A 26,138-nucleotide genomic window follows, 5' to 3' on the forward strand; every position below is an offset into this window, starting at 1 on the left:
CGAACACACACACACACAGTTTTCCTAAAATAGTTCTAGGCATTTGAGTCAAATGGTAATATTCACTTTTCATTCACTTTGTCATGAAAAAAGTGGGTTCTTTACTAAAGATGTTGCCAGTAAAACACCTTTGTATTCTGAATGATCTGGCTGCTTCCCTGATGGTTTAGATAAGAACTCCTCTCCTGCTGGCCGCCAGTACTCCAATACCAAAAGCCAAGGAAATCGTGCAGTCTCTCGAAGCAGAAGCTGAAAGCTTGACTCTAAAAGTGAAAACCTACTCAAACTACCAGAACTACTATGATCAAGCCTATTTCCGTATGAATGCTATCAACACGAACGAGATGAGTCATATAGTGTTGTCAGAAATCTCCGAAATTGAGTGTGACCTGATGCTGAGGAAATTATTATGGGAAGCGCAAGAAGAGTGGGGGAAATATTTCTGGGAATGGAGGAACTGTACTCTCCAAAGCATTGATATCGATTTAGTGAAGAACAACGTCTCCAAGTGGCTGCATATAATCATTGTACTGGAAAAAGGTAATGTGTGCTTCTCCAGGCTTCCTACCCACCAGAGGCAAGGCAATTTCGCTGCCTGAGGTTGTCTGGTCAAAAAATGTGAACAAAGTGTAAGTCTACACACGTTCTGGTATTTACAGGCTTACCTAAGAACGATATGGTACCCCTGCTCAAACAGTCAGTGTTAGACTTCAGACAAGAGCTGCCAATCATCACAGCCCTGGGAAACGCCTGCCTCAAGGCTCGACACTGGGAGACTCTGCAAGGCATCACTGGAAGGTCAACCTCTCTCAATAAAAACCTCTCCATAGAGAAGCTTCTAGCTCTCAAGGTAAATACAAGTAGTTGAAAAGAACACATTGAATCATGAGGGGTTGGTTTTAATTATGGGCAAGGAAACCTACCACGAACATAAACTAGAAAGCAGGGCAGTTGGCCAAGTGCCTGGGCCACTGGGGAGTCAGAGATATCACTTGCAGTGGAAGAGGGAGCAAGCTTTCATTTTTACCTTCATTACTGAAGGGAGAGAGCAATAACACTCTTTTTATGTGACAGACATCATTCTTTAACATGCTTATTCTTATAGAAATGACATTTTATAGGAATAGAAATATCAAGTGCCTGTAGTTTATTTTATACACAGTGAACATGTATTTACAAACCTATTAGGATAGCCTTACCAATAATGATATTTTGTTTGAAGTGCCAAATCAGTCACAGTTGGATTCCCCACAAAACTCTGTTATATAGAGCTGTGGAGGTGACCTAGTTTGTAGAGAGCTGGTCTAGCCTTCTGTTCCCTGGGTTCTAGTCCTAGGACTGCACATGCGCACACCTGTACTCTCGGCACTCTGGAAGTAAAGGCAGGAGGGTCAGAAGTTTGAGGTCACCCTTGACTGCATAGCCTACTTGAGGCCAGCCTGGTCTATATGAAATCCTGTCTCAAAAAGATAACAAAGCAAATGAGAAGCTATAGTATGTAAAACGTTGGGTTTTTCTTTGCTAGCCTGTAAGAACTCCCATTTACGTTTAATTTTTGGTAATCACAAGCCAGCATATTATAACCATAATTCTGTCATAAGGAGGAATATGGGAAATTCTTTGAAGGAATTTTAGAGTTTTTCAACTCAGACTGTTTGAAGTCTCTCAGTTCCCCCCCTGAACTCCCAGTGCATCTGGTCATACTCCTGTTCAGGTTTCCATTCGTTTGCTCAAGCTCCATTCAGTAAACTCACATGCCTTTTATTATCCACCTCCAAAATTCTCCTCTCCTCCTGCCCTCCCCTGGCTCAGAAATTGGCAGCTCTGTTCTTTCAGCTCCTTCCTTGAAATAACATTTGCATTCTCCTGGTCACCTCATCTGCATACATTTCCTGGCTTGCTCCAGCTCCTCCTAAGTGGATCTCTGCACTACAGAGCACTTCATCGGAGACGAGGGTCAGCGATAACAGCTGAGTTCATTCGAACTAACTTGCTGAAAATCTAGGACACCTCCAGTGTCTTAATTGCCGTGTCTTGGATAATTGGAACTACTCATGCATAAGTCAGGTTAAGGCATTACAGGTGGCCAGCTGGTGGCCTGATTGAGACAGTGTCCTGTGCCCCCCCCCCCCAATGAAATGCCTCTAAGCCATCCTTGACTTAGTAATATGATGGGTAGTTTAAAAAGGAGGTCTGCTACAGATTTTAGAGGGTCCAAATTAGTGAACATGAAGAGAAGTCAGTAAGGTTTGCGGATGATGAAGTGGCCCACAGCCCAGGGCCAGAGCATCGCACTTCTCTCTAAGTTTTAATGGCAGAGCCAGGGAGAAGACAACCTTGTGGCAAACCCCAGTGAACTCCTGAGAGGTCCTAGTAAGGGAGGATTGGTCAGCCTATGTAAGTTTACAAAAACCTACACTTCTTGTACTCGGCCAGGAGATGAGAGTCATGCTGAAAGATTTTGTGGGATGTCTTAAACCTAATGAATGCAGCCACCTGCTTGTAAGGTTATATAGAATGTTATGCAGTTATATAGAATGTTATGCAGTTATATAGAGTGTTATGCAGTTATATAGAATGTTATGCAGTTATATAGAATGTTATGCAGTTATATAGAATGTTATGCAGTTATATAGAGTGTTATGCAGTTATATAGAGTGTTATGCAGTTATATAGAGTGTTATGCAGTTATATAGAATGTTATGCAGTTATATAGAATGTTATGCAGTTATATAGAGTGTTATGCAGTTATATAGAATGTTATGCAGTTATATAGAATGTTATGCAGTTATATAGAGTGTTATGCAGTTATATAGAGTGTTATGCAGTTATATAGAGTGTTATGCAGTTATATAGAATGTTATGCAGTTATATAGAATGTTATGCAGTTATATAGAGTGTTATGCAGTTATATGGCAAGGTTCTGTCTGAGAAGTACAAGCTTATTGTGTGAAAAGCATGCCATAAATTAGAAGGAAAAAAAGCTGTCCTGCCATAGCCGATCATTTGTTTGCACTTTTGAGACTTTGTGCTCTAAGGTAACAAGAGATAATTCATTAAAGGCACTGACATCCTTCTAAAACTGCCACAGTATCACTGAAGACTCACCTCTTTGTCCCTTAAGCTTTGATCATAAAGACTTGACGGGACTAGATTCACATGGCTCAAGTTTTGTCTTACACATGTCTGTGTCTGGATTTTTTTCCATTTTTTATTAGGTATTTAGCTCATTTACATTTCCAATGCTATACCAAAAGTCCCCCATACCCACGCCCACCCACTCCCCTACCCACCCACTCCCCCTTTTTGGCCCTGGCGTTCCCCTGTACTGGGGCATATAAAGTTTGCAAGTCCAATGGGCCTCTCTTTCCAGTGATGGCCGACTAGGCCATCTTTTGATACATATGCAGCTAGAGACAAGAGCTCCGGGGTACTGCTTAGTTCATATTGTTGTTCCACCTATAGTGTTGCAGTTCCCTTTAGTTCCTTGGGTGCTTTCTCTAGTTCCTCCATTGGGGGCCCTGTGGTCCATTCAATAGCTGACTGTGAGCATCCACTTCTGTGTTTGCTAGGCCCTGGCATAGTCTCACATGAGACAGCTATATCTGGGTCCTTTCAGCAAAATCTTGCTAGTGTATGCAATGGTGTCAGCATTTGGAAGCTGATCATGGGATGGATAACCATCTCAAGTATATTGGGCAGGAAAGGTTATCTTTAGCATAAAACTTTTAGATAGTTCTATGGCTTTTTAGTCTATGTTAGCTGAATAATAGATGTTCAAAAGCAAGCTTCTTTCTCAGTGCTATTGGCTCAGTCCACAAGGACTCCTAGTCAGTTCCAGCCCCGCATGCCATCGTTGGTAATGCATAACAGATGTGAACATCAGTCATTTTCTGGTTCATAGTCCCCACTGTGATCCGTTAGCAAAACCAAGAGACTAAACCTCATTCTCAGCCCTGTAGAGCTTATGTATAGGAGTAGTGGTAGATTCGGTTTTCTAATAAGAGATAAAAACAGTGATCCCAGACAGATGATTCTAAAGGTAGAGACTGAGAAGTTGTCTGAGTCCCTTCTAGTCCGGTGAGTGAATCTTAACGATTTTCTGTCAAGAGTTTAAGGGAACTTGAAGTCACTATACATGGGAGGAAGGCCTATCTATTTCACTAATGCATTAAAAAAACAAAGCAAAACAAAACACCCTTAGTCCTAGGGAAAGCAAAAGAGGCTATAGAACTCTGAGTCCTCCAGGTTGCTCTCTTGAGTCAATACTCTACTGCTATAAGATACACTGTAGAAAGAAAAAGCTCACTTCAAAGTAGCAAAGACAGGGATTAGTGCAGAGGAAAGGAAGTTGAAGGGAATGGCGTTGTCTGCACATATTCGAGGCACACACAAACTCTTCACCCTGCCTGGGACAAGAGGAAAAGGATACTCGGGTTGAGCAGGAAGCTTGTGAAATGGCTGGAGTGGACAACAGAGTTCCGTCACCTCATGGACCCTGGGGTTAACTTCCCCAGCATCAGGTCTTCAGTTCCTTGCACTTTTCAAGAGATGGGTTTAAGTGTTCCATTTTAGATGCCCTGGGAAGTATTTGCTTCCTTGGATAGTAAGTAATCTCTTCACTTCAGCTGTTTCCATATGAACGGAAAATAAATGAAATATCAATCTCGGCAACTAACGAAGCTGCTCTTGAAAAAATGCTGTTTAAGATCATCGATCTCTGGAACACGACTCCCTTGCACCTGGTCCCTCATCTCACAGAGGGCCGTTCCATCCTCATCATCTCCTCCACTGACGACTTGATAACCCAGCTGGAAGACTCCCAGGCCATCCTTGCATCAATCAAAGGATCGTCCTACCTCAGGCCAATTAAGGTAACCGCTGTGGGCAAAGCCCTGGGAGTGTTTTCATTTTCCTCAGTCCATCAGTTCAACTTTTCTTTCTGCAAACTCATATTTGATTCTCAATTATATGAATCTTTAATATGTTTACAGAGAAGATAGAATATTTAATACTGTGAACACTAAAAATAATTTTATAGGGGTACTTATTATTTATGAGGAAACATCAAAATTTAATTTGGATGGGTAAGATAAGCTTAGATGAGATAGAAAAATACTCCCACAAAATATGCCTTTACCAGTTTCTTGTAACTCATAGCTGGTAGCCCTGAATCTAATAACTTACATAAAATTAATTTTTAAACTTAATAAACTTAATCAGATATGTACTGATAGACTATTCAATAAAAGTTTAATGTAATGGGTATACCGATGTGTACCTCTATATGAATAGATTAGAGAGAGTCATAGAAAGGTATGTGCTCAACCAATAGCATTCATATTATTTGTACATAGGAAAAACATTTAAGGGACAGTATCATTCAGGTGGGCCCTAAAGAGAAAAGAATGGATTACAAGGAGAGAGTAGATTATATTGTCAAACAACAGAAAATAAAACAGAAACCATACTCAACCTAAAATGAGATCGAAGAAATATAATTTAACATTTTTTTTTTTACTTTAGAAATTGGCAGCAAGAACAAAGTTACCTATTTGACCTAGTTGCAGTTAGATAAAGCCTTGTGAGAATGCATGGTGCACTAAATGCCTTTATTAAAATAAAAATTGGAAGTTGCAAATTAGGCCTTTAGTTCTGGCACTTGCAGAAATAGAAGCAGTTCATTCTCTGCGAGTTCAAAGCCATAGCTACCCAGATATAGCTACCCAGCCATAGCTACCCAGATATAGCTACCCAACCATAGCTACACAGATATAGCTACCCAGCCATAGCTACACAGATATAGCTACCCAGCCATAGCTACCCAGCTTGCTCCGGGCCACTAAGGGCTACACAATAAGACCCTGTCTTTAAAAGCAGCCAACCAATCAATCGACCAATGTCATTTATACTCTACTCTATCGGTTATACTTTAATACATATGGAAGCAAGTACAGAGTAATACAGAATGCTGGCAAATGCTAAGACAAGCATATGTGAGTTAAAAGCAAGCCTCTCTGGGGATCAGTGGGGATGAGCTTATCTGCTGGTTTGTAAATAAGCAATGTATTTATTATCAATTTTTAACCAGTTTCTCACTAGTTTTAGAAATGTAATAGTTAGAAAAAAGATCTAGACTATGGAATTTTCCAAATGAAGCCCACTAGGCAGGATGGTGGTACCCATCTTTAACCCTGGTCTCCTGAAGCAGAGATAGGCAGACTGAGAGATTTTATGTGCATATGTATACATGAACATATGTATACATATGACAGGCTTGACATAGGGGTTAGAACAGTGTGCCTACCAAACACCTGGTTATTGTTCCATGACAGAAATTGTTCAGTGGCTCACTCATGTTAATTTTATAATCTGTGCATGTTACATATGTTAATTTTAGGTATAAGTGCAAGTTTTACAAAAAAAGATTTGTCTATCATGTAACCTAGGAGAAAATTGGATGAATGGAACATCTGAGAACTGGGCAGAGCCAGCTCTGTCCTCATTTGTGTGACTCCTTATCGGGAGTTTTGTGTCAGTTGCCTCACATCAATTTCTATTATGTGATTGTTAGGGAGTCATTTCATGTATTGTAATTGTTACATGTGGATTTTTTCCTCTTTTGTAGCAACTTGTGATTAAATGGAATCAAAACTTAACCCTCTTCTCTCAGACCATTGACGAATGGGTGACCTGTCAAAGAACTTGGCTTTCTCTTGAACCAATCTTTCAGTCTTTAGAAATACAAAAGTAAGAAAAAAATATATACATATGGTTTTTTAAAAATGAGGAATTTAACTCCTATAATCTTCCAGAAATGATTATCTTCAATGAATGAACATCAGCTGTGGTTTAAATGTGAAACATCTCCTATTGGTCATGTGTTTGAATATTTGATCCTAAGCGATTTGTGTTATGTAGGAAGACTGGGGAACCTTTAGGCAATATGGAGCCTTGCAGGAGGAAATGGATCATTGAGTGTAAGCACTGAGGCTGTGTAGCCTGTGGAACATCCTATTTGTTCTTGGCTTCCTGACTGTGGCTACTGTGCGAGCATCTGGTCTCCTCCTCCAGCTATCCTGGTGGAATACAGCACACCAACACATGCACATGCACACACGTGCACTCGCACACATGCGCACAAATACACACACACACACAAACGAACTGTTGGCCAAAGGAAACCCCTCCTTCCTTAATTGGTTTTAGTCACACATTTTGTTCCAGCAATAGGAAAGTGGCCAGAGCACCATAGACACCCCAGGAATGGCTCCGTTAGACCACCATAATTATTTTCTCATTCATAGATCACTCAAGAATCATCTTACACTTGAAAACTTAATTCCCTTAATTGCTAATATAAAACTATTTAAAAAAAAAAAAAGAACCTCAGATGCATCAGAACATTACAATTCTTAAGCCATAATGTTATGTGTCTCTTTAGTTCTGGAAGACTAGTCTGGTTTGGATGTGAAAAAGAAAGCTGCTTTTTAGTGGCATCCATAGGTGAGACTAGCTCACTTTGCACCAGATAGAATAGGGCTTGGCACTGGGTAAACATTACATTTCCCCACTTCATTAAACAGCACGCAGATTAATTGGCTTCGAGCATCTTTTTTTTTTTTTTTTTTTTTTTTTTTTGTGGTTTTTCGAGACAGGGTTTCTCTGTATAGCCCTGGCTGTCCTGGAACTCACTCTGTAGACCAGGCTGGCCTCGAACTCAGAAATCCACCTGCCTCTGCCTCGCGAATGCTGGGATTAAAGGCATGCACCACCACGCCCGGCTTCGAGCTTCTTAAGGTGCTTAGAATACTCACATGGAGACAAATGAGCTATGCAGGCAGAATGTAGAGGACTGAGAGTAAATCCCAGACGCCACTCTGGAGTGAGTAGGGATGGCATATGCAGTTGGAACGCCTGTTGAGTTGTCGAAAACCACGATCAGGTTAATTACTCTGAACCCTATTTTAGGAACAAAGGCGAACTTTCAGAAGTTACGGGTGAGAACTGTTTAAGTGAAGTATAGATGTATAGGGAGCGAAACTGACCTTGTTACACATCTATAGTCCTCATTGTATGGATGCTTGGCGCTACTGCTAACTCATAGTTACGGTTCGGAACTGTCCCAGCCAGTTGTTCTGAACTCCTCGAGGGTAAACCCACACCTAAGGAGCGGGCCCTTTATCATTACCACAACGTGAACCTTTAAATTCAGACTTTAAAACTACTTCTTACTAAAGATGTTTTTTTATCAATAAAGAAACAAGATGGTTGTTCTTTTACCAAATTAGCTAGCGTAGGGAAGGAGTCTTTAGTTAGGAGACATTGAGGTCTTTAGTGTATGTATAAGGAAAGAAAAAAATGGAATCAGTAATAAACCTGTAACAAATGAAGGACAAGGCCAAAACCAGTGGAAGACAACCAGAGATTCATCAAAGAGGGGAGTTCCAAAAAGAATTGGTGAGAGTCATTAATCCTTGGAGGGCTGCCTTAGAATCTTCCAGAGAGACGGGAAGGGTGCCTGGGCATGGGGGTTCAAGTGTCTTCCATGATATTTCTGCTGAGTTACAGAAGCACTTAACACCATCACCCAGAATGAAGAGCAGGATAATGGTGGAAGGTTCTCTGGAGAGTTTAACATATGCAGCCTTGAAGTATGGGAATAGCAAAACCGAAGGTCTCTTCCCTGGAGAGTTCTGAAGACAAAAATAACAAGTTAGACAGTGGTGACAGATGTTTCCAAACTGGGGCTTTCTACAAAGATCTTCAACCCATATATCAGTTAGCAACTCCCCACCCCACCCTCCAAAATAAAACCCTGAAGAGTAACACTTATAATTGGAGATTGAAAATTGGTTGTACGAGATCAGCTGGGAAGAAGCAGGGAGTGGCACTGTAAGCGCCTGCTGAGGGGAAAGCCAGAGGTATCTCATAGATACCTACCATTCCAGAGGGCAGTCAAGAGGCAAAGAGGACTCGAGGTGATCGTAGCTGAATGGAAGACTTTACCAAGCCGTGGAGAATTTGAATCAGGCTTGGGCTATCTGGGTGGGAAGTTCAAGTGAGCAGAGAGAGTGAAAGACAGTACAGCTCTTGAAAATATCCCTTCACTCAACTCACCAGCAGCGGGAACAGACTCGGATATTAGTGGTTTGTGCAATGTATGGGCTTTGATTCTTTTTAGCCAATGGATGAAATGATGATTATTCTATAAAGGAAAAGTTCTATAAGGTGGGTGGCATTTGCCTTCATTTCCTTAACAGCTAAGATTGGGTAAACATCTACAGAGCTTGAATTTTTACTATCGACACTGGGATATATAGTCCTGCTTTTAGGCTGCATGTCTCCTCTGCCTTCACTTCAAAGTGTTGTCCCTTTAAATCCTAGATGCTAGGGGCTTCCCCAGAGTCCCCCAGGCTTCCATTGCAGCTCCTTTGTGTGTTAGCTTTCAACTGTGACATAATATCCAGTTTAATCAGTGTGCAAATAAGAAAGGTTTCTTTTGGCTACACTTGGAAGGCTTCCACTCATGTTTGCTTGGCTGGTTGCTTTGGATATGTGGCAGGGCTGTATTTCACAGCAGGAGCAAGTGACAGAGGACTTCTTCCTCAGGGTGCCATATCTAGGAACAGAGAGATGTGGGGGAGAGGCTGGAGTTTCCAGTATCTCCTCCAGGTCACCCCCCAGTGGCCTAAGTTCATCCTAGTAGGCCCATCTCCTAAATGTTCACAGTCTCTGGGGCCGGGGACACACTGGCTTCAGGAGGAGTTCAAGACCCAGACTGTAGCATCTCTAAGGCACAGGCAGCTTTTATTTAATTTATATAGAATTTTTATATATCTACTTTCTGTTAAGTTAAATCGTGATAAATGATAATTGTATGTTTAATCTATCCTGGGTTGTTTTTTTTTTTTTCTTTGAATATATGCTGCTTATACAAAATAGAAATAAACTGCTGTCCAGTCAGGTAAAGCATGTGGAATTGTCATATTCATGAATTCAGCAGTATTATAGATACCAACCACAGCATGTATTCACGTTTAGTTTTGTTTTTAAAGACAGCTTGCAGCGGAAGCCAAACTCTTCTCCCAGGTGCTCGTCATGTGGAAAGAAATAATGTCTCGGGTACTGAACAAGCTCAACGCCCTACATATAACCATCAGCACGGGGATTCTCGGCGTTCTGAAGAGTTGCAACAGCCATCTTGAAAGCATAAAGAAGAGTCTTGAGGTAAACTATGGCACCCAAGGGCAGCAGTGCCCTGAGAACTGCAGAGTCTTCCTGGAGGGCAGGCTGTCCTCTCTGCTGTCCCAGTTGGCGGCTGTTCTAATTCTTGCGGCCATTTTTTTTTTTTTTTTTTTTTGGTTTAATGGAAGTGCTAGCAAAAGAAAACATGGGCAGATTAAACAAATAACCTTCAAGCAAAGGACCAAGCCTTTCCATGTGCCCACATTTCCTTTCCGCTTAAGCAAGCATTATGCTGGATGTGGTGGTGCATTTGAAGTGCCAGAGCTGGCACAGGCAGAGGACTTAATCCTTCGCAAAGGGCAATGGCTTTATTAGCCCTACCATTATTAAGATGATAAGTGCAGCTGGGGTAGATGCCTTGAGATTTGTAAGCTGGCCAGAAAGGAATCCCTTGTCCATGGTTATCCCTCTCCGGTTTTCCACCACTCGTGGTCCTTTCTGATTTAAAGATATTTAAATAGGAAAGTCTAGAAATGATTGAAAGTCTTAAATTAGGAGCTGTCTAGGAAGTGATGAAATGTCACCCCATCCTGTTCAGAATGCGACTCATGCCTCTGGCGGGCAGACCTCCCTTAGGCACGTGTCCTGCATAGTTAGCAGTCCATTGCTCCTCACTTACCACATCGGCTGCCCCAGTCTCACGGCGCTGTCTCCTAGGAATGTGAAAGGTTCCTAGCTCCCCAGAGTTCCAGGCTCACAGATAAGTGTGGCTTCTGTATGTGGGTCTTGCTGGAGAGTTGTCCCAGCTAAAGAGCAAGTGGTTTTGTATCAAATAGCCCAGAAGCATCATGGGTAAAGAGGAGTGATAAGCTGAAACTTCGGCAGTTTCGATATTAAGGAGCAGGATACAGAGTAAAGGAAAATACAAGGTCACTTAGGGTCGGAACAAAAGTGAAATCACCCAAGTCAAAATTGGGCTTTGGAAGTACCGACCTGCTCCCAAAAGATCCTGTAGGGACCATGGCAGCATGAGAGGAGGCTGAAAGATAAGTAGAAACCTTGAGTCTATAAATGGTCTTTTCCAAACTTCTGAGAAGGTGGGCAGATATGGGCAGCAGCTAGGAGATAGCTGAAGAGGGTGTACTGGGTCCTTAATGAGAGGCATGTCACTGAAAGCAGAGGACTTCTCTAAGAGAGACTGAAACAGGATGGGGGAGGATGAAGAAAAGAACATCTTAGGTCAGCTTATGATGACAGCCCTGTCTGTCACTGTAACAAAAGATGAGACTGGAAAGATGAGCTGAGATGTGGTGAGCTAAGTGGAGTAGAATTTAAGATCGTCTGAAATAATGTGTTCTCTATGGTGGTGACTTCTCATGCAGGGAACAGATAGGAAAGAAAGCGGCAAGCATGTGAGGTATATGTATGGCAGGGCATGTGTGGTGCATGTGTGGCAGGGCATGTGTGGTATATGTGTGGTGTGACATGTATATGTGTGGTGTGGCATCTGTGGTATATGTGTGGTGTGGCATGTGGTGTATGTGTGGCATGACAGGTGTGGTACATGTGTGACATTCCATGTGTGGTACATGTGTGGCAGTGCATGTTTGGTGCATGTGTGGCAGGGCATGTGTGGTATATGTGTGGCATGGCATGTGTGGTATATGTGTGGTGCGACATGTGTATGTGTGGTGTGGCATCTGTGGTGTATGTGTAGTGTGACATGTGTATGTGTGGTGTGGCATCTGTGGTGTATGTGTGGTGTGGCGTGTGGTATATGTGTGGCATGGCAGATATGGCAGGCCATGTGTGATATATGTGTGGCAGGGCATGTGTGGTATATGTATGGCAGGACATGTGTGGTACATGTATGGCAGGACATGTGTGGTATATGTGTGGCATGGCATGTGTGGTATATGTGTGATGTGGCATGTGTATGTGTGTTGTGGCATCTGTAGTGTATGTGTGGTGTGGCATGTGGTGTATGTGTGGCATGGCAGGTGTGGCAGGCCATGTATGGTGTATGTGTGGTATGGCAGTGAAAGATCTGATAGAATGTAAAAGGTCACAGAAGCCCTGAAATTGGCAAGATAAATGTCACTGTTAGCAGAACTAGCTTCACTGATTTAGAAAAATAGAGGTGCACAATGCTCTGGCCACTCCTTGAACCTGTGTGTTTACCAGTGTTTTGACCATTCCTTGAACCCATGTGTGTGCCCACTGATGAAGCCCATTGCCAGGTTTGTAATATTGGTTGCTGAGAAAGAGTCAGAAAATCTCCCCAGCAACCACAGCCCAGCCAATCCTGAGTTGCTACACCTGCACCAGACTCTTTCCTTGTACCCCTCCCATACCCATACCCATCTATTTCTTGAGAATAGACATTGTTTAGATCTGGAAATCCCCTACTCCCCCCTTCTCCTTTCCCCCCTGAGGGCCTATAAAAACTGGGACCTCTTTCCCCTCAAGGTCGACTCCTCTACCCCTGTGTGGGATATGAGTCATCCCCAGAGCTCTGGCTTTCCCCAAATAAAGCCTCATGTGGTTTACAACAAGCTCGGTCTATCATGAGTTCTTGGGTGTCCACTATTGTCCTGAGGCCTGAGCAAGGGGCTCCTCTCGGAGTCTTTCAGCAGGTGTGGTATATGTGTGGGAGGGCATGTGTGGTGTATGTGTGGTATGGCATGTGTGGTTTATGTGTGCCAGGGCAGGTGTGAGATATGTATGGCAGGGCAGGTGTAGTATATGTGTGGCAGGGGATGTGTGGTGTATGTATGGCAGGGCATGTGTGGTGTATGTGTGGCAGGGTAGGGATGGTGTATGTATTGTGTGGCATGTGTGGTACATGTGTGGCATGGAATGTGTGGTGCATGTGTGGCAGGGCATGTGTGGTGCATGTGTGGCATGGCATGTGTGGTGTATGTGTTGCATGGCATGTGTGGTGTATTGTGGCAGGGCATGTATGGCAGAACATTTGTGGTGTATGTGTGGCATGGTATGTGTGGTGTATTATGGCAGGGCATGTGTGGTACATGTGTGGTGCATGTGTGGTGCACATGTAGCACAGCAGAGCTCTGGCCTGGTTGTTTCCTTGCTGTTAGGTCACTTCTGTGTCATTTCCCTTTATTACACTTTTGCCTTACTAAGAAGTACTTTAGCTTTCATGGAGCATAGAGTATAACTGTGGCTGGAACTGGTCTTCACACTGCACCTTTCATTCTGTAGGTCAGGAGAGGATGTGATTCCTAAGACGTACGTTCTTAGCTGTCTTTCTTTTGGCTTTGGACAGGAATACCTTGAACTTAAAAGAATGAGTTTCCCGCGATTTTTCTTCCTCAGCAACGATGAACTTCTTGATATTCTAGCTAACAGCAAAAATCCCGAATCCGTGCAGGTAACGGCGTTGTTCCTCTCCTGCGCGGTATTATCTCCGCACTCTGCCAGGACATGCTGTGTGACTAACGCGTGTGCTCTGCTTTGCAGCCTCATCTTGTGAAATGTTTTGAAAACATCAGACGCATTCTACTGTGGAAACAGGACGTCGGCCCTCCCTCAGTGAAGATGCTCATCTCTGCCGAAGGGGAAGGCCTGGTGATGCCCAAGTAGGAGGAACTCTGCAACCAAATGCTTCCACCGTAGGACCTCTGTCCCAACCTCCCTGCTTTGAAATCTCAACATTCCATACAAATTTGCTAAGCAACCAGTTTTATCAAAGATAACATCCTTTTGTGAACATAGCCTCTCCCATCCCTCCACCCCTCCCCATGCCTCCCCATACACCCCCCCCCCCAACCTTGGTGGCTCTCACTCACTTCTACTTTAATGTAAAGTTGAAACAAAAGAAAGCGCCAACCCTCGGGCACTTTGTTCCACATGAATCTGACTTTTCAGATGGACCAGACTTTTGCTTTCTTGAGGATGTTGTCATTGTTCTGACCTGAGTTTCACTGTGGTGGGTTCTTAGGTGAATGCAACAAGCCCAGGCTTTCTGTCACACTGATCCTGTAGCAGCCTCAGAAGGGTCTCTCCTCTCCAATACTTGGCTCCTGACACAGTTTTATTTATTGAGAGAAACAGTGTTGTACCCAAGTCTTCCTACTCAACAAAGTCCCAGCCCAATTTAGGTATTTAAAATAATCATGAAAAATCTAAAAAAAAAACCAAAAAACCTCATAATACAATTCATCTCTCTTACATTCATTTTTATATAGAAATTTTATGCTGATTTTTTGATAGTATTCCCTCAAGTTATGTATTTTTCTGCGTGGTTTTCCAAGCGAAAAATCAATAAAAACCAGAAAGCATAGTATTATATAGTCCTTAGCCCCATAAGTAATATATGTATGTTGAGAATGTAATTTACAAGTTGCTCAAATAAATGAAATGTTGATATCTATAACATTATAGTAATTTTTATAACTTTTTAACAAATTATAGGAAAATCCGTGTAAGAGCTTCTGTAGAACAGTGGATGGTAAATGTAGAGAAAAGCATGTTTGATGTGCTGAAGAAGTGAGTACCATGTTTAAATCCTGAAAAAAAATATATATAGTGTGCGCACATGCATGTGTGCATGCATGCATGCATGTGTGTGTGTATAAGTATGTAAAACTTGCATAGCTAGCAATATAAGTGAAATATTCAGAGGAACATGCAGAGTGGACTTTATTAGAGCATGGCATGTGGGTGATGGAGAGACTGACTGTTTCTGAAGCGCAAATACCCCATGAGGACTGCTCTGTTCAGGTGTGCATTGTGCACTCGTGGGCACCAATACCAGCCAATACCTGAACTCAAGCCAGCTCCAGCCTGTTTGCAGAAGACCTCAGGTTCCCTCCTCTGTCTTTTTGTGCCACATTTACACACTCAGCTTGTTGACTCAGTGTAGACCTGGAGGTGAGAAGTGTCTGTCCTAGAGACAGACTGGGCCTTGAACACACTAGGCAACGGTTGGCAGACTGGCAGTCCTCACTTAGTGTATTCAAGATTCTCCTTTTTGTACTTTAGTCTGTTATTACCATCCACTTACAGGGAAGAAAGCAGCCCAGAGTATAAGCTTTTAAAGCATATTGGACTAGAACAATTACATCCCATCTCTAAGTTTTTATTAAAAGCTTAGTATTAGTACAGTGTATTTTGATCCCATGCTTTCCCCTCCCAGGCCCTCTCAGCTCTCCTCTGCCTCCCTCCCTCCCAACTCCATCTTCTCTCCTTCCTCTTTATGGAAAAGCTACTTTAAGTTTTTGCTGTTGTTAACTTTCTGAGAACCAGCCCAAGGTTTCTAGAACACAGCTGATTGTTAGCAGTCACATGATATAACTATAAATGCATTGGCTTTCCCTTGCCTCTGTTTCTGTCTTGGGGTGATAGGTGAGCCAGAAAGATGCCCCTTGTAAAAATTATTTGTGAACATAGCATTTTCAGCTTCTTTTCCTTGATAACATTGTAATTCAAAGCTAATATCTGTCTCCTTTTAAGCTTGTATGTCTACTAACCCAGGTAGAAAGTTTACTGACAGGTGAAGACCATCTTAAAGAGTATGTATTATTCATAAACATGTGGTCAGATTAAAACACCAATAGTGTTAATGTTTCCTCATTAAACGGCATCATCACGGAGCCTTTATGGATAACATAAATGTATTTTTGGCTTATAGATTTATAATTCAAGGTATTGAAGACTGGAAATACCATACTTTTTCCGACTGGGTCATGTCACATCCCGGGCAAGTGGTCATCACTGTGGTGAGTTCATGTTACCTTGAGTCATGAAGAGAAGATTTATTGTGTAGTTGCAGCGCTAGGAAAGTAAAAATATGGAAAATGAGTTATTATGAAGGGTGCTGATACATCCTGGTTATTTTGAGATATATTTTAAAACAAGATAGATATATTTATAGATATACAAATGATATCATGAATACAGTAAAATTATTACAGAAATGCACTGGTATTCATTTTAGAATTCCTTCACCTTTTTAAAGTTTAAAATTAAAAAATTTCAGATTATAATGTGAAATTAAGATAATCCTTTTCTTTTTTTTCTTTTCTCTCTCTCTTTCTCTTTTTTTTGTTTTTTCGAGACAGGGTTTCTCTGTGTAGCCCTGGCTGTCCTGGAACTCACTCTGTAGACCAGGCTGGCCTCGAACTCAGAGATCCACCTGCCTCTGCCTCCCAAGTGCTGGGATTAAAGGCATGTGCCACCACACCCGGCTCTCATAAATTATTTTCTTAAAGGTATCAATTATATTATATTATGTTATATTATAACACATTTTTTATTGTTACTGTTAAAAGTTACTCCAGACTTTGTAGTTTAAAACTATTAAATTTGTTACCTTAAAGATGTCCCTGCTGCGATCAAGGAGTCAGCAGGTTCTTAGAGAGAAAAATCTCAATTCTGACCTCCACCAGCTCCTAGAGAGATGGTCACCAGAACCTCAGGCTCTTCCTCCATCTTCAAAGCTGGTCATGTTCCAACCTTCCTTCTCCAGTCCGATCTCCTGCTCACAGCCAGAAAAAAAGTCTCTAGTTATAAGGATTCATGTGACAGGTGACCCAGAACAGTCCCTCCATCTCAAGATTCTTAGTCACATCTGCCCTGTCTCTCTTGCCATCTTTACAGGTGTGGGGGTTAGGACATGAGTGACTTTGTAGGAAGCCATTGTTCTGCATACTTGGTAGAGCGAATATGATTGCTTTTCTTGAGATTAAAAGAGAGGAAGCCTGCAGAGAGGGCTCGAGGATTAAGCGCACTTCCTGCCTTGCAGAGGATTCAGGTTCAGTTCCCAGCACCCACATAGTAGCTCACAGTCTTCTGTAACTGCGGTTCCATAAGACGCCTCTCATGATGGCCCCTGCATACATGTGGTGCACATGTACACATGCAGGCACATGGAATATGCACATAAACAATTTTAAGACAAAAGGAGGAAATTTAGAAAAGTGTGATAACAGAAAACAAAAATTGTCAGTTGTTCTAAGAAAGTGTTGAACCCTCCCTCAGCAAAATGTATGAAATAAGACCAAAGAGGGGTCCCAAGCATTTAAGGAATGGATGAAAGACAAGCCCATGGCAAATACAGCAGAGGAGTGGGGCGGGGGCTGGAGGGGAGGCAGAATGGGAAGTAAGAGAGTAGCCACAGAAGTTGAGAAGGTGACTTTTTATTTGTGTCTTTGATCTTTCACTAGAAAAACTGAATAGTCATACGAAAAGGGGGGTGGCCCTAATTTGTAAGGCATCTAGAGACCTATGTCATGGTTTGTACAGGAAATGTACCCCACAACCGTGTGTTTGAGCACTTGGACCCAGCTAGAGGTGTTGGATGCCTGCCTGGAGGAAGCTGGTCTCCAGGGATTGGGGGTGGAAGGCAGGCCTTAGGGTTTTGTAGCCCTGGCTGGCTCCGTCTTCTTTCTCTGTGAGAGCAAACAGACACACGCCCCTGATCCCACAGCTCTCTCTTCCCACGCTATGCCTTTTCCTGATACAACAAACCATGAGCCAAGTGCATCCCCCCCTTACTAAGTTACTTCTTGCCAGGTATTTTGTCCTAACAATGAGCAACGTCACTAACCCAATCTGAAACTGGATTGCCTGTCAGTCATTTGGGTCAGTGTGAACACTGGAGACTGGTTAACTGGAAAGAGAGATGTAGGGAGCAAGCCTGTGCCATAAGTAACTATTATTAAATATTACAGAAAGTGTATTTGACTTACCGTTCTCTTAGTTAAAAACAGGTCCCCAGTTTTAAGTTGGCTGACCCACCCAATTCTCAAGTCTTCATTAAGGTCACCTTGGACCGTGGACAGAAAATTTGCTCTCCACATGACTAAGTCTTAGGCTGAAAAGCTGGTATAAAATGATTCTATGAAGGAGACAAAATTACAGGAGGCTCTATACATTTCTGTAGTTTGACAGATTCACATAGTCCAGTCTGACCTAAGAGTAGCTCTTGCCAGCTTAGTGACCCAGGAGTGCTTAATAGTAAGCAGCAACTGCATTCTGCTCTTACGATGAATTGTCTAGAGTGGATTTTAATTAAGTCACTGAATGCACTTCTGCCTGACTTCCCCAACCTTCACTTCCCACCCCAGGGTGTAATTTATAGTTCTCTAGAATTACCTAGAGGTCTCTTGATCTCTGTATACAGTTGTCTCTGAATAAAAAGATATTTTTGAAACGGGACAATGAGATAGCACTACATATTGTTGTCCACAAAGAGATTTTTTTCTATATAGATTTGTCCATGATATAAAAATTAGTAATATATTAAAGGTATATAGTAAATATAGTAATTCTTCTATCGATAAATGTGTCACCATTCTAAAGTTGGTGGGGCCTTGAGAAATGGAGCCGATAAATGAGGTAGATTACAGTCTCTCACAATAGCCTGCTTTATTCAGAGCTCCTCCTACCCACTGCATCTGGGAGGCACATGAGGGCACATTCCACAGACAGGTCAGTGGTTTTGAAGAAAACTCTTGTCCTGTTTTCTTGGCGTGTTCTCAAAGGCACCTGGAGTTCTCCTCACACAGCTGTATTCCTGGACCATATTTCAACCTAAGAGTATCAGAAGAACTTTTTTTAAAAATACGATCCACAGAATTCCCTCCACATGATGAGCCTACCACATCTTAATCAAATTGGTTGCCAAGCACTGTTCCCCAGGGAAGAGCACAGCAATTGGTTGTCCAACATCAAATGGTCAGCCCTGAAAGTATACAACTAATAGTATAGAGATTGAACAGATTGTATCTGTGTGTGTGTGTGTGTGTGTGTGGTGTGTGTGTGTGTGTGTGTGTGTGTGTGTGTGTGTGTATATTTTTTCCCAATGTGTATATGCATTCCTAATGTTTATATCTATATTCCTAATATGTGTGCATATATATACACATATTTATACGCATTTAAATATTAACAACAATTAATGAAAAAAAAGAGGCCATGGATTTGAAACAGAGCAAGGAGAAGCCTATGGGAGGGTTTAGAGGGAAAGGAAAGGGAGGGGGAATTATATAACTATATTATAAGCTCACAAAATTAAAAGAAATGTATTTTTAAAAGTTAATTTCTGCTACCTGCAGAAAAGAAAAATGTTGATTAACGCCCCAAGTTTCTACCATCTGTCTTCTTAACCTTTCTCTGGAAAAATATCGCCACAATGTGTCTCCTCCATGCTAACTATTCCCATTTTTATAACTTCATGGCTCTGTTTATATGTTTTTTAAAGAAGTGCTTCAAATTCAGCACAGCTCAAAGTAAATTCATGGTGACTCCAAACACGACCTTGTTCCAAAAGATACTCTCTAGACAACAGGCTGATTTTACAAACTTTGTGGTTTTCCTGTTGATTCCCCTCTGTTAATGTCCACAGACAGCCCGATCTTAACCTAGCCGGGCTGCACAGCTCTCAGATACCTGGGAAGAATGAATCTGACAGATGAATCAGATAATAGAAGTTACATAATTTTTTTTAAACTACAAATGTAACCATTTTGTGCTAGGAGTATTACACTAGAGACTCGTGGAGAAGGCAACACTAATTTGGGGTTTTTCTAGCCTTGTGAATGTGCTCAGGTTTTAGTTTAACGATCATGTATTTAAGAATGTAAGACTTATTTCCTGGAGCATGGGCAATGTGTGACTGGCTATACAGCTAAAAGCAAGGGCCATGCTTTCCTGTAACCACCATTAACTGTGAGGACTCCCTCAAGGAGGGATGCCCCTCAGTAGCCCTTCCCCTCCCGCGATGGAATGAGCATAGGCTTGGGGGCGTGGTCTTGGGGCGTGGTCTTATGCAGATAAGCATGGCTGCAGCAATGCTGTGAGTTCATAGGCATGAGGGCCATGTCATATTCAGAGGACATTTTATTTGCAGCACGCCTTCCCATCCTCTGGTTCTCGCACGTTCTGCACTACTTCCTTGATGTTTCCCAAGCCTTGGAGGGGGTGATATAGATGACCCACTCAAGGCTGGGCACTCCACCATTTCTCCTGCACACCGCCCTAATTAAATCCACTGGGGGACACAGGCACATGAGGAAGAAGAGGGGCTTTAGTAGGAAAGAGGTGGGTGCTGGCAAGTAAAATGTCTATAACTCATCATGTACATGTATGAAGCCATCGAAAATAAAATGGACTTTAAAAATCTAAGATTTAAAAATCTTAGTAAGTCGTAAGCATCAATCAAAATGCAGTCTTCAGCTTTCAAATGTATATGTGCTTTCCTTCCCACATCGGTCATTCCCTCTATACCTATAACACTGAATTCATGGAGACAAATACTAATTAAAATAAAATTATATGCTTCTATTAACGTGTATTTCCCTCCCTTTTTTTCTCAGATCCAGATTATGTTTTATAATGACTGTTTGAAAGGTTTTATGAGTTATAATCCAAGAGAAATTCTAGAGGCAGTCCAAGCCCGTTTGCTGCGTCATCTGGAAGATATTGCGGTGCTGGTCACACTGAATACTAGCAACCAGCGCACGAAAACCATGCTGGCAGCAACACTGATCATCTGTGTCCACTGCAGAGACATCATGTCGGATGTGCTAGTTAAGAAGATCTTCAGCATCCAGGACTTTGAGTGGACCAGGTAAGAGGCCAAAAATTATGACTATATTACACATCTTTCCATACAGACCATTACGTTCTCTGCTTCAAACTTCCTCATGCAAACTGGTTTGCACTTCAAGAATTCATTGTTCCTCTAAGCATATGGTCCTGGACCCCTGGCTTCCTCTGCCCCTCCTCTTCTGTTTTTCTGTGCCTTGCCTTTCTGCAGTGATGACGCTACGTGTGTTCTGTCTGTTGTCACTGAACCTGGAAACAGAGGTAATGAGAGGTCTCCCTGGTGCCCCTTTTTCTCCTGAGCTATCAATGTAGAACAGACAAAGTGGAAGAAACTCACAGAACGTTTCTAGGCGGCTTGCCAACTCAGAAACGGAGTCAGGAAAGACTGTAGAAAGCTGCTACCTCTGCTGGATGAGACTGAGCACAGGTCTCAGACATGAAATGAAAAGGGTTTCTGGGTTTCCCTATGGTTACAGGTCCTCCCATCTAAGAGTTGGCAGGGTGAGAGCATACAAATACTTGTAAGTTGCTTTTATCTTAAATTTTATTTTGACAATTGACTCTTTTATTTTAATATTTTTCATAATCTTCTCTGCTGTTCCAGAAGGGAATTAGAGGTTTAAATAAGGATATACAAACAGATTACTATATCATACTATAAACTGCAAGGGGAAGGAGGGAAGGAGCCACTCAAAGGTGGGACCGAGCAGCTATGTAAGGATCCTAGTAATTCTGGATTGTTTTGGCTTCCATGTGTGGCTCAAGAGCAAAACAGCTCTAAACTGTTGAAGATGTATAAGGATTATTAGATTATTATAAGTTTGTACCTTATAATTTCTAATATCTAATACAGTCCTGAGTAAATTTTATATTTCCACTTATTTTAATACTTTGATTTGTTTGCTTTATTATTTTCATACAATATATATTTTAATCATATTCTTTCCCTTCCCCAAGACCCTCCCCAACTTCCCTACCCCCCTAACTTTTTGTTCTTTTCCTCTCTCTCAAAAAAGCAAAACAAACAAACAAAAACAATAAGACAACAATAATAATAAACAAAACAAAAGCACAGAAAAAAATACAGATTTCATTTTGTGTTGACCAACTCCTCCTGTGCACATAGGGTGCACTGGAGTAGGTTGATATATATATATATATAATCTACTTATAAGTGAGCACATACTACGCATGTCCTTCGGGGTCTGGGTTACCTCACTCAGGATGATATTTTCTAGTTCCGTCCATTTGCCTGCAAATTTTATGATGTCCTTGTTTTTAATGGCTGAATGGTGTTCGTTTGTGTAGATGTACAACATTTTTTTCCATTCTTTAGTTGAGGGACATCTAGGTTGTTTCCAGTTTCTGGCTACTACAAATAAAGCTGCTATGACCATAGCTGAGCAAGTGTCCTTGTGGGATGGAAGGGCATCTTTTGGGTATATAACCAGGGGTGGTATAGCTGGGTCTTGAGGTAGGAACTATTCCCAATTTTCTGAGAAACTGCTAAATTGATTTTCAAAGTGACTGTACAAGTATGAAAGATAGTGTTTTCATGATTTCTTTCTTAGTCCATGCATTGTTTATAGATAGGAAGCTACTGGTTTCCATGTCTTCATTTTGTATCCTGATACTTTGCTGAAGGGATGTATCAGGTGTAGAAGTTTCCTGGTGGAATCTTTAGGGTCTTTGATGTACACAACCATAGCATCTATAAATAAGGATTTTTGTTTTACTTCTTACTTTCCTATTTGTAACCCCTTAATCTCCTTCCAGTGTCTTATTGGTCTAGCTAAGACCTCAAGCACTGTGTTGAATAGGTAAAAATTGGGCAACCTTGTCTTGTTCCTGATTTTGGTAGAAATGCTTTGGATTTTTGTCTCTTTAGGATGATGGTGTCTGTGGGCTTGATATGAATTTGCCTTATTAAGTTTAATTGTGCCCTTTGTGTTCCTAGCCTCTCTAGGACTTTTCTCATAAAGGCATGTCAGATTTTCACAAAGACTCTTCTGTACCTAATGAGATGATGAATTTTTATGATTTTTTTTCTTATTTGATGGACTATAATTATTGATTTAGACATGCCACACTGTCCCTGTGTCTCCAGAATGAAGCCAACTTGATCGCAGGGGTGACACTTTCTGATGTGTTCTTGAATTTGGCTTACAAGTATTTTATTGAGAATCTATGTTTATAAGGGGATATCATTCTATAGTTTCTTTATTGTTTAATCTAGGTATGGTTTTGCTATCAAGGCAATGGTGGCTTCATAAAAAAAAGTTTAGAAATGTTCCTTCCATTTTACCTTGTGGAATAATTTGAAAAATATTAGCATTAGTTCTTCTTTGAGTGTCTGGTAGTATTCTGCGCAGAATCTTTCTGGCCCTGGGCTTTCTTTTCAGTTGGGAGATGCTTAATTACTGCTTCTTAATATGAGGGGGTAAGAAATGACTGTTTCTCTATGTGAAAAATATTTTTTGCTCAAATAATGTATGAGTTTTACTTTCAGACATTTGCGGTATAAATGGAATGGGAAGCAGAAACTGTGTTACGTTCTTCAAGCAAACACCAGCTTTGTTTATGGCTATGAGTACTTGGGTTGTGCTCCGAGGCTGGTCATCACTCCCCTCACAGAAAGATGCTGGCTCTCTCTCTCTGAGGCACTGTACTTCAACCTGGGAGGCTGCACTGCTGGGCCTGCAGGTACAGGAAAAACTGAGACTGTTAAGGACCTAGCAAAAGTAAGTAGCTACTGCATCCAGCATCTCTCATTTTAATTGCACCTTAAGTCTACACTATTCCTGCAGTCGAATGTGGTTGGTATTTACCAATGCATCCATTAAGTGATACACTCTATCAACTACATTTCAAATGCCTAATATGGAAAAGGACTTGGGATCGCACTAAGCCAATTGTCTGATTTTACCCAGAAGACAGTATGAGCTAAATGTTTCCTAGTGTGGGAGGAGGGGAGAAATAGTTTCTCATGCTGCTCTGGTTTCCCTTCTAGACCTGGTATATAACTCATTTTTATACTATTTTTCTCTCAAAAACTAAATAGAAATACTGTCTTACTCTGGCAGTCGAATTTTTATGGAGTCTATTTTGTGGAGAACTATATTAAAACAGTATTTTTGTTTCCCAGAGCTTTGGTAAACATTGTGTGGTCTTCAACTGTTTTGAAGATTTGGATTATAAGGTAAAGCTTAAGCATATATACTAAACAAAAAAAATGTACATGTAAAGTAATTCATTGAGGAATGAAAAAACTAAGAAAAATATAAAGTATGCATTGATAAGACTATAAATGCTATTAGTTCGTTTAATGAGTAAAAAACAGAAGGCTAGAACCTAGTTGAAAGTTAAAACATCTTAATTTTTCTTTAAATGGTTCAATTGAATTCCTTAAAGCCATAATTCTCAATTTTTATGAAAGTGGAATTCTTTTTAAACAAAATCTTTCATACCAAAGCACGAAAATATGTGTGTGTATGTGTGTATATGTGTATTCTCATATATATATATATGAGCATATGTCATAATTACAAAGTTAAGTTCTTACCCTGAACATTTATTCACTGAAAGGGTAATTATTAATGTCAAAGAAGCTACAATGATTAATATCAAAAACAATTATAAAGATAATAATGTTAATTTTCTAATACATGTCTAATAAAATATTGAAATATTTTTACTGAAGCTTCCCCTATGTATCTCTTACAAATTTAACACAGTTTGCAGGCACTATAGTTTGGGGGTTTTGTTTCCTGGATCTGAACTTAGCTCTCTCATGGTGAGCAAGTGCTGTTAAACTGAGCCACAGCCCCACAGCCCCAACTCTGTGACTTCTTTTACATGTGGATTAGAGCTCCAAGCATCCTGTGGTGAGATAAGATCTGATTTTCACATCCCTCCCTCACCCCCCCCCAAGGGGTGTGTCCCTCTTGCCTTTAACATCATTCACAGCCATAGAGATTTCTGTTTGGACCAATCACATATTTGCCTTTTCAGTATCAGTCCGAACAGTTCCTCTGGCAGTCTGTAGGGTAAAAGCTCCCCTCTGGCCTCAGTGGAAATTGTTACAGAATTAGGATTCACAATGGCTTGTGATGATAGAAAAAAATCTGGCCCAAACTTCTAAACGTGACTGTCTGTACAATCAGAGCTGTGGCAATTAGCTGCAGCTGGGTTGTAGTTTTCTCAAAGGACCAGTGCAGTGCTCAAGACATCTGGGGTGGGGTTAACTGCAGTCCTTTTCCTGCAAGCCCAGCTGGGATAGCAAGGAACAACAACAGGTGCCAACAGAGAGTCAAAGTGTCCCATTTTCCATCACCCTATCTACAGGAAAATGAACATCAGCTGCTTACAATAAGATCTTAAAAATGTTACCGTCAGCCGGGCGTGGTGGCACATGCCTTTAATCCCAGCACTTGGGAGGCAGAGGCAGGCAGATTTCTGAGTTCGAGGCCAGCCTGGTCTACAGAGTGAGTTCCAGGACAGCCAGGGCTACACAGAGAAACCCGTCTAGAAAAACCAAAAAAATAAAAAAATAAAAATGTTACTGTCAACACTAATAGGGCTTTTAAGAGACTGCAACTGTGTTTCAATAACACCTGTTTACAAACTTCTGTGTACCCCCTCACCCCACCCCCACCTCCCCAGCCCTTCAGCCCCCACCATTTGCCTCACCTATAGCCCAAGGTAAGCCACAAGGAGCCTGCCTGCTCCAGAGAAGGGCATTTGCCTTCTGGCACTGACCATGTGCTGCAAAATATGGTCATAAAGACCTCCCCTGGGATGCAGCTCTGCCCCCTAAAGGGCTTTGTGCAGTTGTCAGCTGCACGGGCAGTGGCCCGGGAGCACAGGAGTTTGCTATTTGTGTTTAAGCTTTCAAAGGAAACAGCAGTGAAGTCATCCAGAGTCAAGCACCTACGAAACTTTCTATGGAGCAAAAAATGCCAAAGATGGTTCCTTGGTTTGGGTAAGATGAGAAGAACACGTACAATTTAGTATGCAGGTGGAAATCATCCCCTGTATAGTTTCTGTAATCAATTCTTTTCTTCTTTTTAAGATCATTGGGAAATTATTTTTTGGATTGGTGCAGTCTGGAGCTTGGTGCTGTTTTGATGAATTCAACCGAATCAGTATAGAAGTCCTCTCAGTCATTGCCTCGCAGATCCTGGCAATCAAGATTGCCAAAAGCAGCTATTCTGTCAGGTATTCATTACCATCTAATTAGTGTTCAGTGCTTTTGTTAAGTAAATGCTGGGGTCTAGTTGCTGTTTTGTTTTGTTTTATTTAGCACATAGAGGAATGAATGACGCTTGCCTTCTCTGTGTGTTTCCACTAGAAGGAGGGAGGAAAATATATGTTTC

General features: G+C 41.5%; 1 protein-coding gene across 2 annotated transcripts in view; it reads left to right on the forward strand.

Moving 5' to 3' along the window:
- The window catches only part of Dnah14 (dynein, axonemal, heavy chain 14), a 238,340-nt gene that overhangs the window by 51,105 nt on the left and 161,097 nt on the right, over positions 1–26,138 (forward strand). For both annotated transcript variants that reach the window (NM_001377039.1, XM_017314066.2), the window contains 13 exons: positions 171–540; positions 660–850; positions 4,629–4,874; positions 6,629–6,750; positions 10,059–10,230; positions 13,478–13,582; positions 13,672–13,790; positions 14,626–14,700; positions 15,845–15,932; positions 20,532–20,785; positions 23,273–23,504; positions 23,909–23,962; positions 25,835–25,980. In NM_001377039.1, the coding sequence (NP_001363968.1) occupies positions 171–540; positions 660–850; positions 4,629–4,874; positions 6,629–6,750; positions 10,059–10,230; positions 13,478–13,582; positions 13,672–13,790; positions 14,626–14,700; positions 15,845–15,932; positions 20,532–20,785; positions 23,273–23,504; positions 23,909–23,962; positions 25,835–25,980 (2,174 nt within the window). The remainder of the gene's footprint in view (positions 1–170; positions 541–659; positions 851–4,628; positions 4,875–6,628; positions 6,751–10,058; positions 10,231–13,477; positions 13,583–13,671; positions 13,791–14,625; positions 14,701–15,844; positions 15,933–20,531; positions 20,786–23,272; positions 23,505–23,908; positions 23,963–25,834; positions 25,981–26,138) is intronic.

This window comes from Mus musculus, chromosome 1 (assembly GCF_000001635.26).
Source record: "Mus musculus strain C57BL/6J chromosome 1, GRCm38.p6 C57BL/6J".
NCBI classification, from domain to species: Eukaryota; Metazoa; Chordata; class Mammalia; order Rodentia; family Muridae; genus Mus; species Mus musculus.